The 12,490-nt window shown below is 57.5% G+C and overlaps 2 protein-coding genes across 4 annotated transcripts in view; one reads left to right on the forward strand and one right to left on the reverse strand.

The window, feature by feature from the left end:
• Nucleotides 1-12,490, reverse strand: part of IFT140 (intraflagellar transport 140) — an 89,903-nt gene that overhangs the window by 22,096 nt on the left and 55,317 nt on the right. The gene's annotated exons all lie outside the window — the stretch shown is intronic.
• Nucleotides 197-12,490, forward strand: part of TMEM204 (transmembrane protein 204) — a 21,699-nt gene continuing 9,405 nt past the window's right edge. For both annotated transcript variants that reach the window (XR_006889303.1, XM_046665720.1), the window contains exons 1-2: nucleotides 197-1,619; nucleotides 6,933-7,088. Coding sequence is in view for 1 of the 2 variants with exons in the window: in XM_046665720.1 (XP_046521676.1) it covers nucleotides 1,340-1,619; nucleotides 6,933-7,088 (436 nt within the window). In the remaining variant the exon portion in view is untranslated. The remainder of the gene's footprint in view (nucleotides 1,620-6,932; nucleotides 7,089-12,490) is intronic.

Genomic DNA, 12,490 nt, shown 5'->3' on the forward strand with positions numbered 1-12,490 from the left:
CTCGTACCTCAAGGATGACGCCCTGGTCTGGCGGTTCTCCAAGTGAGGGCCCCCAACCCACCAGATCTGGGCAGCAAGTGGGTCTCAGCCAGGAAGTGAAGGCCTGTCTAAGGGGACCTCTCCACCATGCTCGGCACCTCTCTGCTGCCCTCCCCTCTCAGCGATTCCCTCTGTTGTGTCTCCAGGTCTACAGCAAAATCCCTGTGACAAGGACAGGCCCCGGCGCATCGTGGACTGGCGGTACCTTTGTGCTGGAAGGATGACCGGAAAGCTGGGTGGACACTCAGTCCCCAGCACCCTGCCCGCCCTGCGCTGTGTGTGGCTGTCCCCAGGCCTGGGGCCCGGTGCAGGAGCTTGCCTGCAGGGCTGTTGGCAGCACCTGCCTTTGCAGCTGCTCCTCGGTACCTGAGCGCCAGGCTGGCCCAGTCCAAGACAGACAGCTGGGACTACGGGTGTGTTCTGGGCCGGCATCCCTGGCCTTCCCTTTCGGAAAGGAAGGTGGGGAGGGGGAGGGGAGCGGGGTCCCAGAGCAGGACTTCAGAAGGCCCCCTGCCTTTCCTATCAGGAAACACATCCTGTTAGTGTCTGGCTGCTGTGGCCAGGCTGCTATTTGTTGCAGTTGGCTACGCCCTCCAGCTCACCAAAAACAGCCTCAAAAACAACCATTTCCTCTCTGCTGAGAGACAGGGAGAAAACGCACGCGCACGCACACGCACTCTCTCTCTCTCTCTCTCTCTCACACACACACACACACACACACACACACTTCCCTGCAGCAGGCTCTCTGCTTTCCAGGACCGGCTGTTTCGTGGCGGAGGCACCGGGTAGGGGCTCAGGCAGCTGAGAGGCCGCTGCACGCGCACTGCTCCCGCGGCCCTGCCCAGAGCCAGGCTCCCGTGCTGGTTCCGCTCTGAGCCAGCTGGACCTCAGGAGCGAGGCCCAGGCCGACTCCCACGTGGCCACCTGCCTCTTGAGTTGCTTTCTGTTTTCCCCGCAAAGGGGAGAGAAGAGGCTTCGAAGCCTCCCTTGGCCTCCGAGTCCGAGGAAGACGGCGCACCCACGACTCTGGACTCCCGGTGGTGCCCCGGCTTCCTCCCTGGGATGGGCCGAGCAGCCGGCTGCAGCTCAGGCCGGGCCCTGCTCCAGGTGCAGGAAGGAGGGTAAAGAGGGCCGTGAGGAGGGCTCACCTGCACCTGCCGCATGGGCCTTCCCGACGCCTCCAAGAATGAGCGGTGATGTCCTCTAGCCACCCCTAGCAGCGTCTCGGTTCTCCCCTGCGCAGCAGCTGACCAGGACTGGGACTTTCTCTACAACAAGCGGACGGCACCCGCAGTCCGGGATGACTGTCCAGAAACTGGTGGCCACGGCCGTGCTGGTGGCCCTCGTCTCTCTCGTCCTCAACAACGCAGCGGCCTTCACCCCCAACTGGGTGTACCAGACACTGGAGGATGGGCGCAAGCGGAGCGTGGGGCTGTGGAAGTCCTGCTGGCTGGTGGACAGGGCCCGGGGCGCGCCGAGCCCTGGGGCCAGGCCGGGGCAGGCAGAGGCGCGGGAGTGCGAGGCCCTGGGCTGGGGCTCCGAGGCAGCAGGCTTCCAGGAGTCCCGAGGCACCGTCAAACGTAAGTCTGCTTATTTTTCCGTTTCCTTTAGAGCAGTTGGGGGCCCATATGGCGTGCGTTTGCTGACGGGTGAGGGGGATCTGCTCTGAGGGGTGACACTGGCCCTCGGTTTGGAACCCAGGCAAGCCCCGAGCTCCACACCCACCCTCCACCGGTGAGCCACAGGCGCTTGCCAGTTCTGCTCAGCCCAGACCCGCCTGCGGCTCCTTTATAACAGAGAACTCCTCTCGTCCAGGAGTGGGGCTTCTTCTCTGCCATTAAGCATTGCTAACCAAATCAAAGACAATACTGTTTTCTTGGTGGAAATAACGATCGTTAATGAGTACAATAAATAAGCAGCTGTAAAACACGCGCTGAGTTCTGACTTCATTCCACGGTCGTCAGGGCGAAGGCTGAGAGCACGGAGGAAGACCTGCTGGGGAGTGGCTGTAGGGGGGGTCGTCGGGAAGGGGACGGGGAGATGGCCCTGCTGTGGAGGGCAGGAGGGCTCCAGCGCCGTCTCAGGAGGGCAGCCCCTTGCTCCCTCCGCCCGCGGGCCTGGCCAGGTCCTGCTGGGTCACGTCGCGGCACTGGCACCCTGTCTCTTGACTGCTCTGCAAGCTGGGAACTTGACTTTGGAAGCGGGGTCAGGTTTGAGTGGACAGGAGGGAAGGTTCATAAGGATGAAGATGCCTGTCATCAAATGTGTCATCTAAGCGGTCATGGGACCCATAGGCACAGGCCTCCCCATGACGACCCTTCAGAAGTGCTGACGGGGTCTAACTCGCAGGTCGGTGTCTCTGGTTCCTGAGGCCCCACGCAGCTCTGAGGAGGCGTGGGGCTCTGGTCTAGCCTTTGCCAGATGCTTTCCGAGCGGGTCCCAAGTCCTCAAGAACAGGTGTGTGAATGTCCCCAACATGCTGTTCCTTCGAGGGAACCCGGGGTGGGGGATGTTGTCCCCACTTTACAGGCAAAGAAACTGAGGCTGCAGGAGGCACGTGGTTCGGCTAAGGCCCTTGGGGGGCTGCAACCCCGACCTGACCACTCAGAGCCCTCACCGTGCAGCCTGAGGGGCTCTGCCGTCAAGGAGTGGCTGTGACTGCCAGCCCCCTCGTCTCCTTTGCAAGCAGGGAGTGACAACTCGTCTTTAAAAGATCAAAGTGCATGAATGATTTCAAAATTCCCTATGAGTTCTCAGAACTCAGGGGCCTCTGGGAAGCTGGACAAATGGAGCTGAACTTGGGCCTCTGTGTGACTTGCTGGTGGACGGCGGTCGGTCCTTCTAGGTTTGGGGATTGTCCTGGGGAGCAATGAAAGCCAGCAACCCTGGTTCTAGTGTGGACTCTGTGTGACTCACATGATCCTCCCGGTGCACACCATGTGCTCCCACAGAGCAATCCCAATCCAGGGGGCCCCAAACTAGCCCAGCCCTGCCAAAGCCCCCATCACCACACAGGTGTCCTCGCCGGGCATCCAGTCTCAGGCCAGGAGGACACAGGGCCTGGGATGGGCTCTGCCTCCATACCCCCCACAGCCAGCCCTCATGGCCTCCCTCCTACCCTGCCACGTGTCCTGAGTGGCCCCCACGCATCTCCCCCAGCTCGTTTGCTGTCCTTCCCTGACCACCCGACAAGCTCCTTGAACAACTTTAAAAATACTCTCTCATTGTTAATATGGCATTTGCATCCACTGACACTTAATAAATCTCTGAGCATCAAATATTTGTCCAAAAGCAAGGGAAACATCCACAGAAGCTTCTCGCAAGACTGAATTGAGGAAAAGGAGCACACAGTAATTCCGGTGCTGACAAACCTCTCACCAACTCCATGCGACTGAACACGACGTGAACAAGGAGAGCAAGTCAGCAGCCTCTGAGGAACTGTGATTCTAATGTGCTTGCTGTCCCTGCTGGTCCCGAGCTGGGGGCTCCCAGTGCCTTGTTTGTAGGCTCACCGTCTGCCGCTGCCTTAGATCAAACTGGCACCCAGTCTTGATAACTCTCATGCAAAATCCTAGCCCACGCTTAGCCCCAACCAGCTGGGAGCAGAGACTGGGGGGAGGGAGCAAGGAGACCTTGGATGACGCCGCTTCGCGCAGCACTGAACACCTTCCACGTCACCCAGCTGTCACTCTGCAAAATCACCTCAGTCTGTGATGGGGCACGTGTGTCCAGGTTGCAGGGCTGACAGCGAGGGGGGTGAGATGTCACTTGTCACACGTCGCTCATTCGGCTTCGCCTGAGAGCCAGGCGGTCCTGGAGATTCCAGATGTGGCGTCAGGCAGCCAGGGGTAGTGGCCTGGGGACAGCCAACACGCTCCTGCTAGTTGTGCGCAAGGTCCTGGCAACGCCCCATGGAGCTCAGAGTCGGAGCCACTCTGTGTTCATGGTGGCAAACACACCAGGGGCCAGCACCTATATCTGAACTCTGGTCAGGGGCGTCCGTGCTGCTGGGGCATGGGCATGGGGGCTGGTCTAGGTCTGCCAGCTGCCCCCATACCGTGCTGGTCCTGTCCTGGAGGATGGGGAGGATCTCCCCATCCACTGGCTCGCTGGGCAGCGTGGGGCGACGGTGACTTTTATTACTGATCAGGCAGCTCTTTCCCCGCTCTGAGGAGGTCTACGGGGACTCAGGGGCCATGAGGTCCGCCTCTGGAGAGCCCGCACACCTAAGTCCAGGGTCAGCCTGACTCTTGGGTCCTTGTCTTCTGTGTCATTCTTCATCCTTCCATATTTCATGCATTCTGTCAGGCACCCTAAGCTCTTCTTCTGAAGTAAGGTGGGACACGAATAAACATTTAATTAAATCTTCGGCTGGCTGGAGGCCCCGCCCCTGCCCTCAGGTGACTGGTGCTCTCTGGACCAGGTGGGTGACCGGAGCCTCACTGGAAAGGCAGGCTGGGAGGGCCTTTGGGCTGGGGACTCAAAAGTGTGCATCACATCCTGCTCGCCAGAAGACATTCGCGCCACATTCTCACTAGGCTCCTTAAATTCCAGAGGCTGCTGCCCAGGCTGTGTACACAGATAGTATGAGAAGCCACAGAATACCTGGGCCTGGTGGATGGCAGCCAGGACAGGTCCCCTCTGGGCAGCTGGGATGGGGGCATGTCTCTTCTCTCAGGAAGGGTGACAGGTCTGTGGGCAGTCACTGTTTCATCCTTTATATCCTCTTGAGATCTTTGATGCCATGGACCCATGAGGACTTGGTGACTTGGGCAGAGGCCCTTGTTTGGTGGCTTGTGAAGTGCGGACACCACGAGGAGCCGCTGCCACGGTGTGTGGCACTGGGCGGTATGCTCAGAGCCACCAAGGACAGAGAGCTGGACAGAGGAGGACAACAGAGGGAGGACAGGGCAGCGGGGCCCACGTGAGGCAGGAGAGGTCCGAGTTGCCTGCATTCTGTTCCTGGCTCACGAGAGCCTCGGTCATGTGGCCTCACGGCACCAACGTGTACCCTGTGGCCATCCCCTGGCGCATGAGTCCACCACAGGCCACTCCCCTCCAGGGCCAGCCCATTCATTCAAGTCTTTCCTTGTCTGCAAGGCTGAGCTTGGGAAACTGGACAGACCTTCCTGGGCCTGGCTACGAATCGGAGCAGTCTGCTCTCTCGCGCTAGTAATATCCGTCATGTTTTAATAGCCCTCGTCTCTGAGGTCACTCCAACCTCCCAAATTCCACGATCTTTTAGAATAGCAGAGCCTGCTCTATGGTTGTTTAAATGGGAAAAATACTTGCAAAGAAAATTAAGTGTAAAGACAGAAAAGCATATGAAGAACAGCGGCCTCCACGGGAAAGCCAGCAGTTCCCGGAGCACATGGGAAGGAACCGCCCAGAGCTCACGCATCCTGACAGGAAGACCAGTGTGGCCCCTGCATGCGTGTGCAGCCGTCGCTCAGGGCTGGCCGTGCCTTCAGGTGCCCTGTGAAGACTGCGTGAGCAGCCAGGAAAGTTCTGGCGAGTCAGCCTGAATCCTGGCTTCCAGCCCAAGCTGACGGCCACGCCGCCTCAGCCTCAGGGGGAGGTGAGAGGATCTAAGACCCGAGTGAGCGAGCACACGGTGTGCGTAGGGTCTGCCCCGTGCCCCCTCAATGCCACTCAAAGAGCACTGTTTCTGTTTCCTGACATTTGGGGCTTCCAGTCTCTGCTCCTTTGTCCACATCATTCTGGACCCAATGCTACACCAGTGCCAAGAGCCCCCCACGCACCAGGCCCAGCCACGCTGCACCGTGAGGGCCCCCAGGACCTCCCCGACACTACCCTCTCATCTCCTGGCATTTTAAAGGGTAGACAGGAGTGTCAGGGTTTCTAGCGATCGCAGTCATGTTTTTGGGGTACCTTGGAAGACTCGGGCAGTGAAGCCCAACAGGGAGTGTGCTGGGCCTGTGAGAAAAGGGAGTGAGAGAACACGAGCTGCAGCACTGAGCTCGTCTATGCCATCGAGCCAGGGCAAAGGCAGCCGTCGTGACTCAGGAAGGTCAAAGAGGACAGTCGGCGGTGACTGTCATCGTCGAGTAACTCGCCCTCTCCTCTCTCCTTCGCTCCCTCTCTGTCTCCTTCCAGAAGCCCTCTTGCCTCTTTGCCCTCAGGGCTGCTCTGACTTCCCAGCAGCCAAGGCCTCTGCACTCTACAGTCGTGCCAGAGTCCACGCTGGCCTCAGAGCTGGCAGTGCCACCCCCAGGCCGGACCAGGCACGTCGGGAAAGGCCTGGGATCCGGGAAGGGTGAGATCCTCCAAGCTCCGAACGACAGGAGGAAGCAGCTGAGACACAGTGGGGAAGAGGAGCTGACCCTCCATGGCAGGAAGTGGCATAACGCTGCCATTTGACTCCGGACTCCATGAGTGCTAAATATAAACTCTGCCCGCCTGCAGAGTGTGATTCCCAGACCACAGGAGCCTCAAGATGGGGGGGCAGGGCCAGCAGGCCAGTGGTCCCTACTCTGCCCCGGGGAGGCTGCTCCAACAGTCTGGAAGGACCTCAGGAAGGAGCCTGACTTCACAGGGGACGCGTTCCTGCGAAGTCTGTCCTCTGCTGCCCAACACGTGGGGAAGTCGCTTCTCCTCCACAGGCCTCACAATGGCACCAGTGCCGCCCCTCGCCCCCCACTTTGTGGTGCATCTACCAGACTGCTCTGTCCCCTTGGTCCTATGCACATACCCACTGTGCGCCTCCCTCTAGGACCAGGTGTGTATGAGGGAGCAGACAGCAAGGAGCCATGGAGAAAGGGTCCCCAAGACTCTGGGTGCAGAAAGGGAGGAGCTCCTGGAGGAGGGGAGCTGTCCCTGAGCAGCCTCGCCTGCACTGACCACCTGCTTTCTCTCCCTCTCTGCCCGTGCAGTGCAGTTTGACATGATGCGCGCCTGCAACCTGGTTGCCACAGCGGCGCTTGCTGCGGGCCAGCTCACCTTCGTCCTGGGGCTGACGGGCCTGCCCCTGATGTCGCCCGATTCCCAGTGCTGGGAGGAGGCCATGGCCGCTGCCTTCCAGCTGGCGAGTAAGTACCCCCACATCTCCGGGCATGCAGAGTGGCTGCGCCTTCAGCTCCGGTTGGGGACAGCAGGGCTTCTAATGTCACGGTGACCCCCATGGGTCATCCTCCTGCCCGACTTGTCGCCGTGGGCAGAAGCAAGACAGAAACAAACACATGGAAAGAGCGCTGAGGACACAATCAGGACTGGCCTTTGGGTCTCTGTGCTGGTGGGCTCCTGGCCTTTTCCATTTAAGAGGGCGCTGGCCCTCTGGGCCACAAGCTTGCTTTCCAAAGTCTTGGGTATCTGACATTTTCCTTGCCCCTCTGCAGCCGAGGTGTTGGGTGGCCTGGGTTCATGGTCCTTCCGCGAGGGTGCAGCAGCTGGGGGAGCAGTGAAGCAGCTTGCTGTGGGCAGAGGGGGAGAGCCCCCGACTGAGCTCCTGCCTCCACCGCCTTCCCAGCCAGCGGTGTGTGAATGCAGAGGTCGGGGCACACTCCTGGTTCCCAGACCGCCTCATCTGCACAATCCGAGATAAACACAGCTGCCTGGGACCCGCCCTCACGAGCAGAACAAAGTTGGAGAAATGCTGCTAGCACTTTAGACAGCCCGAGCGCACACACCCTGTCCTGGCTCCTACACAGGTGCACACACAGCACCATAACAAAAGACACAACTCCCTGTGTTGCCACATGAGCATGCTGGGGGGGCGGGGTGTGCGGGCGAGGCAAGGGAGCCTGCTTTGCCGCAGAGCACCAGGCCTTGGGCCATCAGTGAATGAGCCCCTCTGGAAAAATCTGGAAGCCACCAAGGCCTCTGGGGGTGACTAAGGGCCAAGTGGGACAGGGCACGAACACACCTGTAGTCCTGACAGGGTGAGTGGTGGTGTCATCGTAAACAACGAATGGAACTGTTGGCAACAGAAGCCATGAAGCTGTCTGTCCATCACCCCCAGGGAGTGGAGGGGCTTCTCTTCGGGTCTCCCCTCCACCACTGCTCCTTCACACTGGCTCGGGGTTTTAACAATCATGGAAACCTGGGAGAAGTTCAGGTTTTCTGCCTCCGAGGGGGGAAAAGTCAGACTGGTGGTCCTGTGGAGACAGACAGATGCAGTGGCCAGGGTGTAGGGCATCATTAGCCAACCCATCTGCCTCTCCTGCTCGGTGGGGAAGGGCAGCGTGTCCCAACATCGAAGGTGCAGTTCCAACAAGCCAGCAGGAGAAACAGCAGGAAGTCTGAAGTGAATCATTCTAGGAATAATGGATCCTGGCCCTTATCTTTCTGGAGAAACACAATTTCCAGAATGAGGCTGACAGAACGGCAGGTATTCATGTGCTGGAAAGCGCCCTGGGTGGGATCGGAAACGCCTCCTGTGACTTATTAATAGAAGGCGGTGTGGTCCTGGGCCAGTCACTCCCCAACAGCCAGGGCCAGCTTGGGGAGGGGGGCTGCCGAGGGCTGAGCCAGTAAAGTGTCCAGGAAAGAGCAGAGGGTTGGTGTCAAGGGAACTGGAACTGCATCTTGGCTCTGTCACTCACTATTGGCGTGAACTGGGGCTAATCCCCGATCCAATTCACTGCTCTAATTCACCCCTCAGTTTACCCAGCTTCACAATAGGGGAGGATGTCTGCCCCCACCTGGACTGACTCTGAGGATTAATGACGTGGGTGGGATGGGATCTCTGCCCACTTCCACCCCTGCCCTCCTCCATGACGGTGGGTAGAAACACGGACGTTCCAAATGACGTGACCTGTTTAGGGAAATGACCCATCTGCCGTCTTCGACTTTGGGGCCGAAAACCAGATGCGGCTTCCTTGGTCTTACTGAACTACCTGTCTCCACCATGTGGATTATCTCAAATTCCATCCCTTCAAGAAGGAAGTGGAAGATTCTGAAATAGTGACTGGAAAAGCTGGATTAAGAACAGATATTTTAGTGGCATTAAAGAAATGAAAGTAACAGTTCTTGATTTTGAAGATAACTTTCTAGCAGGATTGCGTTTCTTAAGAAATTTCTCTGAGACACTTAATTAGATTATTAGGAGAAATATTGTGGGTTTGGTATCAAAACTGACATCTTACTTCCTGTAAACTCTTATTTCAGAACAGGATAGTGTGGCTTCCAAATAACATATTTAAAAAAAAATCGAAATAGAGGGACGCCCCATCAGCTAAAATCAAGCTGTCCTGCAGCAACCCCGGGGGCACTGCCGAAGGTCTCCTAGGGGCCTGCCCTGGCGAGATGGGGGCTGGGGTCCTGTGCTCCTCTCCCGAGCATTTCCAGGCCAGCATACCTCTGGGAAGGCTGGACCAGCCTCTGTTCAAACAGTCAGACAGGTGGAGGCCGAGAGAAAAAGCCAGAAGCACCGAGCAGTAGCCCGTGGCATTACTGGATCGTTCCTCTTGCCTCCACAGGCCGCCTCTCCCCTTGGTGTCTGACCATCACCACCAATAAGTCTGTTTTGCCCAAAAAGGAAATGCATTTGGCCCTGTTTAGACTTGTTTCATTGACAAACAGTACAGAATGCAGCTATGTGCCTTTCTTCTATCATGCTGCTAATTTTAGAGGTAGGTTTTTTCCTGTGCTCCGGTCTGTTTTAAACAGTCAGGGAGAGACTGAAGGGCGCCAGGATATCCTGTCCCAGGAGGGGGAAATGCCTGCTAGTACCTGTTATGCAAGCGAACCTTGAGTCCCCGGTGCTGGGGCCAGAGGGTGGGCAGGGGGAGAAGATGCTAATAAAAGTAGGAGGGGAGGCTGGGAAATGATGGAACAAGTAAGAGACAGCAACATGCCAGGAGGGGCCCCGACGTGCCAGTGTGAGACCAGAGTCCCCGCTCATTCATTCATTCCAGTCATTTCTGGGCACCGGTCCAAGCTTGCACGACGCCCGGCTGGGTCTGTAAAGACCGTCCTCCGCCTCTCACAGCTGTGGCTCCAGAGGAGCCTGTGGCAGTGACATGAGAGAGGACTCTATGAAACTGCCTTTTTCTTATGGCAAACACATGAATATCAGCCATTTCACCTGGTTTACTCTATCATGTTCAAGGTACTACACGTAATAGTTTCCCATTTCTTTGCAGAATTTTCCGAGTGTAATTTTAATTTGCCTTAAAGTTGAAAAATTCCTTTCTGTCCCTGATTCCACCATACCCCATAAGCTGAACATCCCCGTGAAAATTCTGCAACTTCCCTGTGGTGAAAGCACTATGCACATTAGGGACCCCGAGCCTGAGGCTCCCGGGAGGTGGGGCAGGCTGGCGGCCTCCACTCGATGCATCGGGGGACGGTGCTGTCACCACAGGGCAGCTGTGCCGTCCCCTGCGCTATCTTCCCACCCTCTCCCTTCCTGCTCTCTCTTGCGGGTCTCCCAGTCGTAACCAGTACACGGTTGGAACAAACATCAGGCTTTTCTCTTCTCCTTCTGGATGCCCACTTGGGGGTGCCCAGAGCAGCCAGGCGTTCTGATGACAGATGACCAGCAGAGGCAAGAGGGGCTATAATGAGGACCTGCCAGCGTGGGGGCCGAAGGGCCGTCCCCCAGCCCCGGAGAGCAGCTGAGAGGCAAGGCCCTGCCTTGTTGGGTGTGAGGGCTCCCCAGACACAGCCTCACACCCGGCACAAGCCTCGTCTGGCTGACTCCAGACCTTTCCTCTCTCCTTCATTCTCTCACATCCTTCTTCTCACTGCCTCTCCTCTTTCGCGGCACCTCTGTTCTTTCACGTCAGTGGTCTCGCTGATGCGTGCAGAGAGGCATAGGCAGAAGAGGGAGAGGGGCTGTGAGTGGGGGTCAGAGGAAGTGACCTATGAAGGGCAAAAAGGTCAGTCCCAGCCTCTAACTACTGCAGACACCCTTGGACCCTGCAATAGATACCTGAGTGACATCTGGAGCAGAGAAGAAAGCCTCGGGTGAATTCTGCGGGCAACTTAGCCTGGCAGGCACCTTGGGGTGAGGTCCTTAGCTCTTGAGGGTTCCTAAGAAGGTGCGAGCTTTCTCGGGGGGCACCTGAGTGGAGAGCCTGGCTCTGGAGCAGACCACCTGCCTCCGCTTCTTGTCAGCCACGAGGCCCTGGAGGCATCGCTCCACCCGCTGTGCTCTTTACGCAGCAGGGAGAGCTCCTGTCAGCCTTCACGGCCGCAGCGAGGACTGGCATGCTGGCTTCAGTCACACCTGCTGCCATTTCTATTCTGACTTCCTACCACAGTCCTATTGGTTCACACAACAGTGAAAAGTCATCACTCCCCAGACACGTCCTTCGTGCTCTCCGGGCAGAACTGGAGGCTCTCCCCTGAGCCTGGTGTGAGTGCCAAAGCCCCGCCAGGCTCTCCCTTAGACCACCCCCATAGGCAAACTATCCTCCTCGGCAGAACACTGGTGGGCTCTGAAATTTCCTACGTGCGACCCTCCTCTGGCTCCTTGGGTGCTCGCAGTGGCCCCTGGGTCCTTGCTGTCAGGTCTGCAGGACTGACCAATGAAGTTTGGTCTGAAGCTGGCATTTTTAGGTGGGACAATCTAACGGTCATTCAGGGCTCTGTAATTGGGTCAAGCTGAGTCTCTGAAGGACAACTCCTTGGCTACTGCCCGGACCTCCTGGGCAGCACACTATCTAATGAAGTCCAGCCTGAGAGCACTACAGCCGCACATGCTGGGTCAGGCTGGTGACGTCGCTGGGGTTCCATGTGGCTCTCTGTCCCCCATCAGCGCTCACGTGGCACTTCCCTTGGGGTGTGAGGATCTGTGCACCCTATTCCTGAGAGCCCTGGGCTAGTAGGCTCTCCCCCTCGTCTTGGGAGCTGGCATTTTGCCCGATGATGCACTAGGGGACCTGGGGGCCAGGCTTCTCCTCTGCTCCCTCCTCTAAATGTCCCTCTCTCTGTCCCACTATTCATCAGAGTATGTATATGCCACCTCCGATCCTTTTTGGAAAATGCTGGTATATAAGCAAAAAAATCCTCTAGCATTGCATCAAGGATCCTAGAATTGGTGTCCTGGGCTGTGCCCATCTGTGTCAGTGACACCCAGCAACATTCTGAGAAAAAGCACAGTCGCCTCCACAAGGTCCAACATGGGGCTTTTAGACCAAGCAGCCTGCCGCCCTTTAAAAAGTGGCCACAAGGGGCCGGCCCCCTGGCATAGTGGGTAAGTTCAGTGCATTCGGCTTTGGTGGCCCGGGTTTGTGGGTTGCGATCCCAGGTGCAGACCTGCACCACTCCTCAGCCCTGCTGTGGCAGTGACCCATATAAAGTGGAGGAAGACTGGCACAGACGTTAGCTCAGGACTAACCTGCCTCGGCAAAAAAAAAAAAAAAAAAAAAAAGGTAGCCACTGGTTTACTAGCCACAAATTTATCATAACGCATTTTTATTGAAGTGTGCTACCCTCTCAAGTATCCATGGATTTCTTACTCTAACATCTGACATTATCCCTACTC

Source organism: Equus quagga, chromosome 7 (assembly GCF_021613505.1).
Source record: "Equus quagga isolate Etosha38 chromosome 7, UCLA_HA_Equagga_1.0, whole genome shotgun sequence".
Taxonomy (NCBI): Eukaryota; Metazoa; Chordata; class Mammalia; order Perissodactyla; family Equidae; genus Equus; species Equus quagga.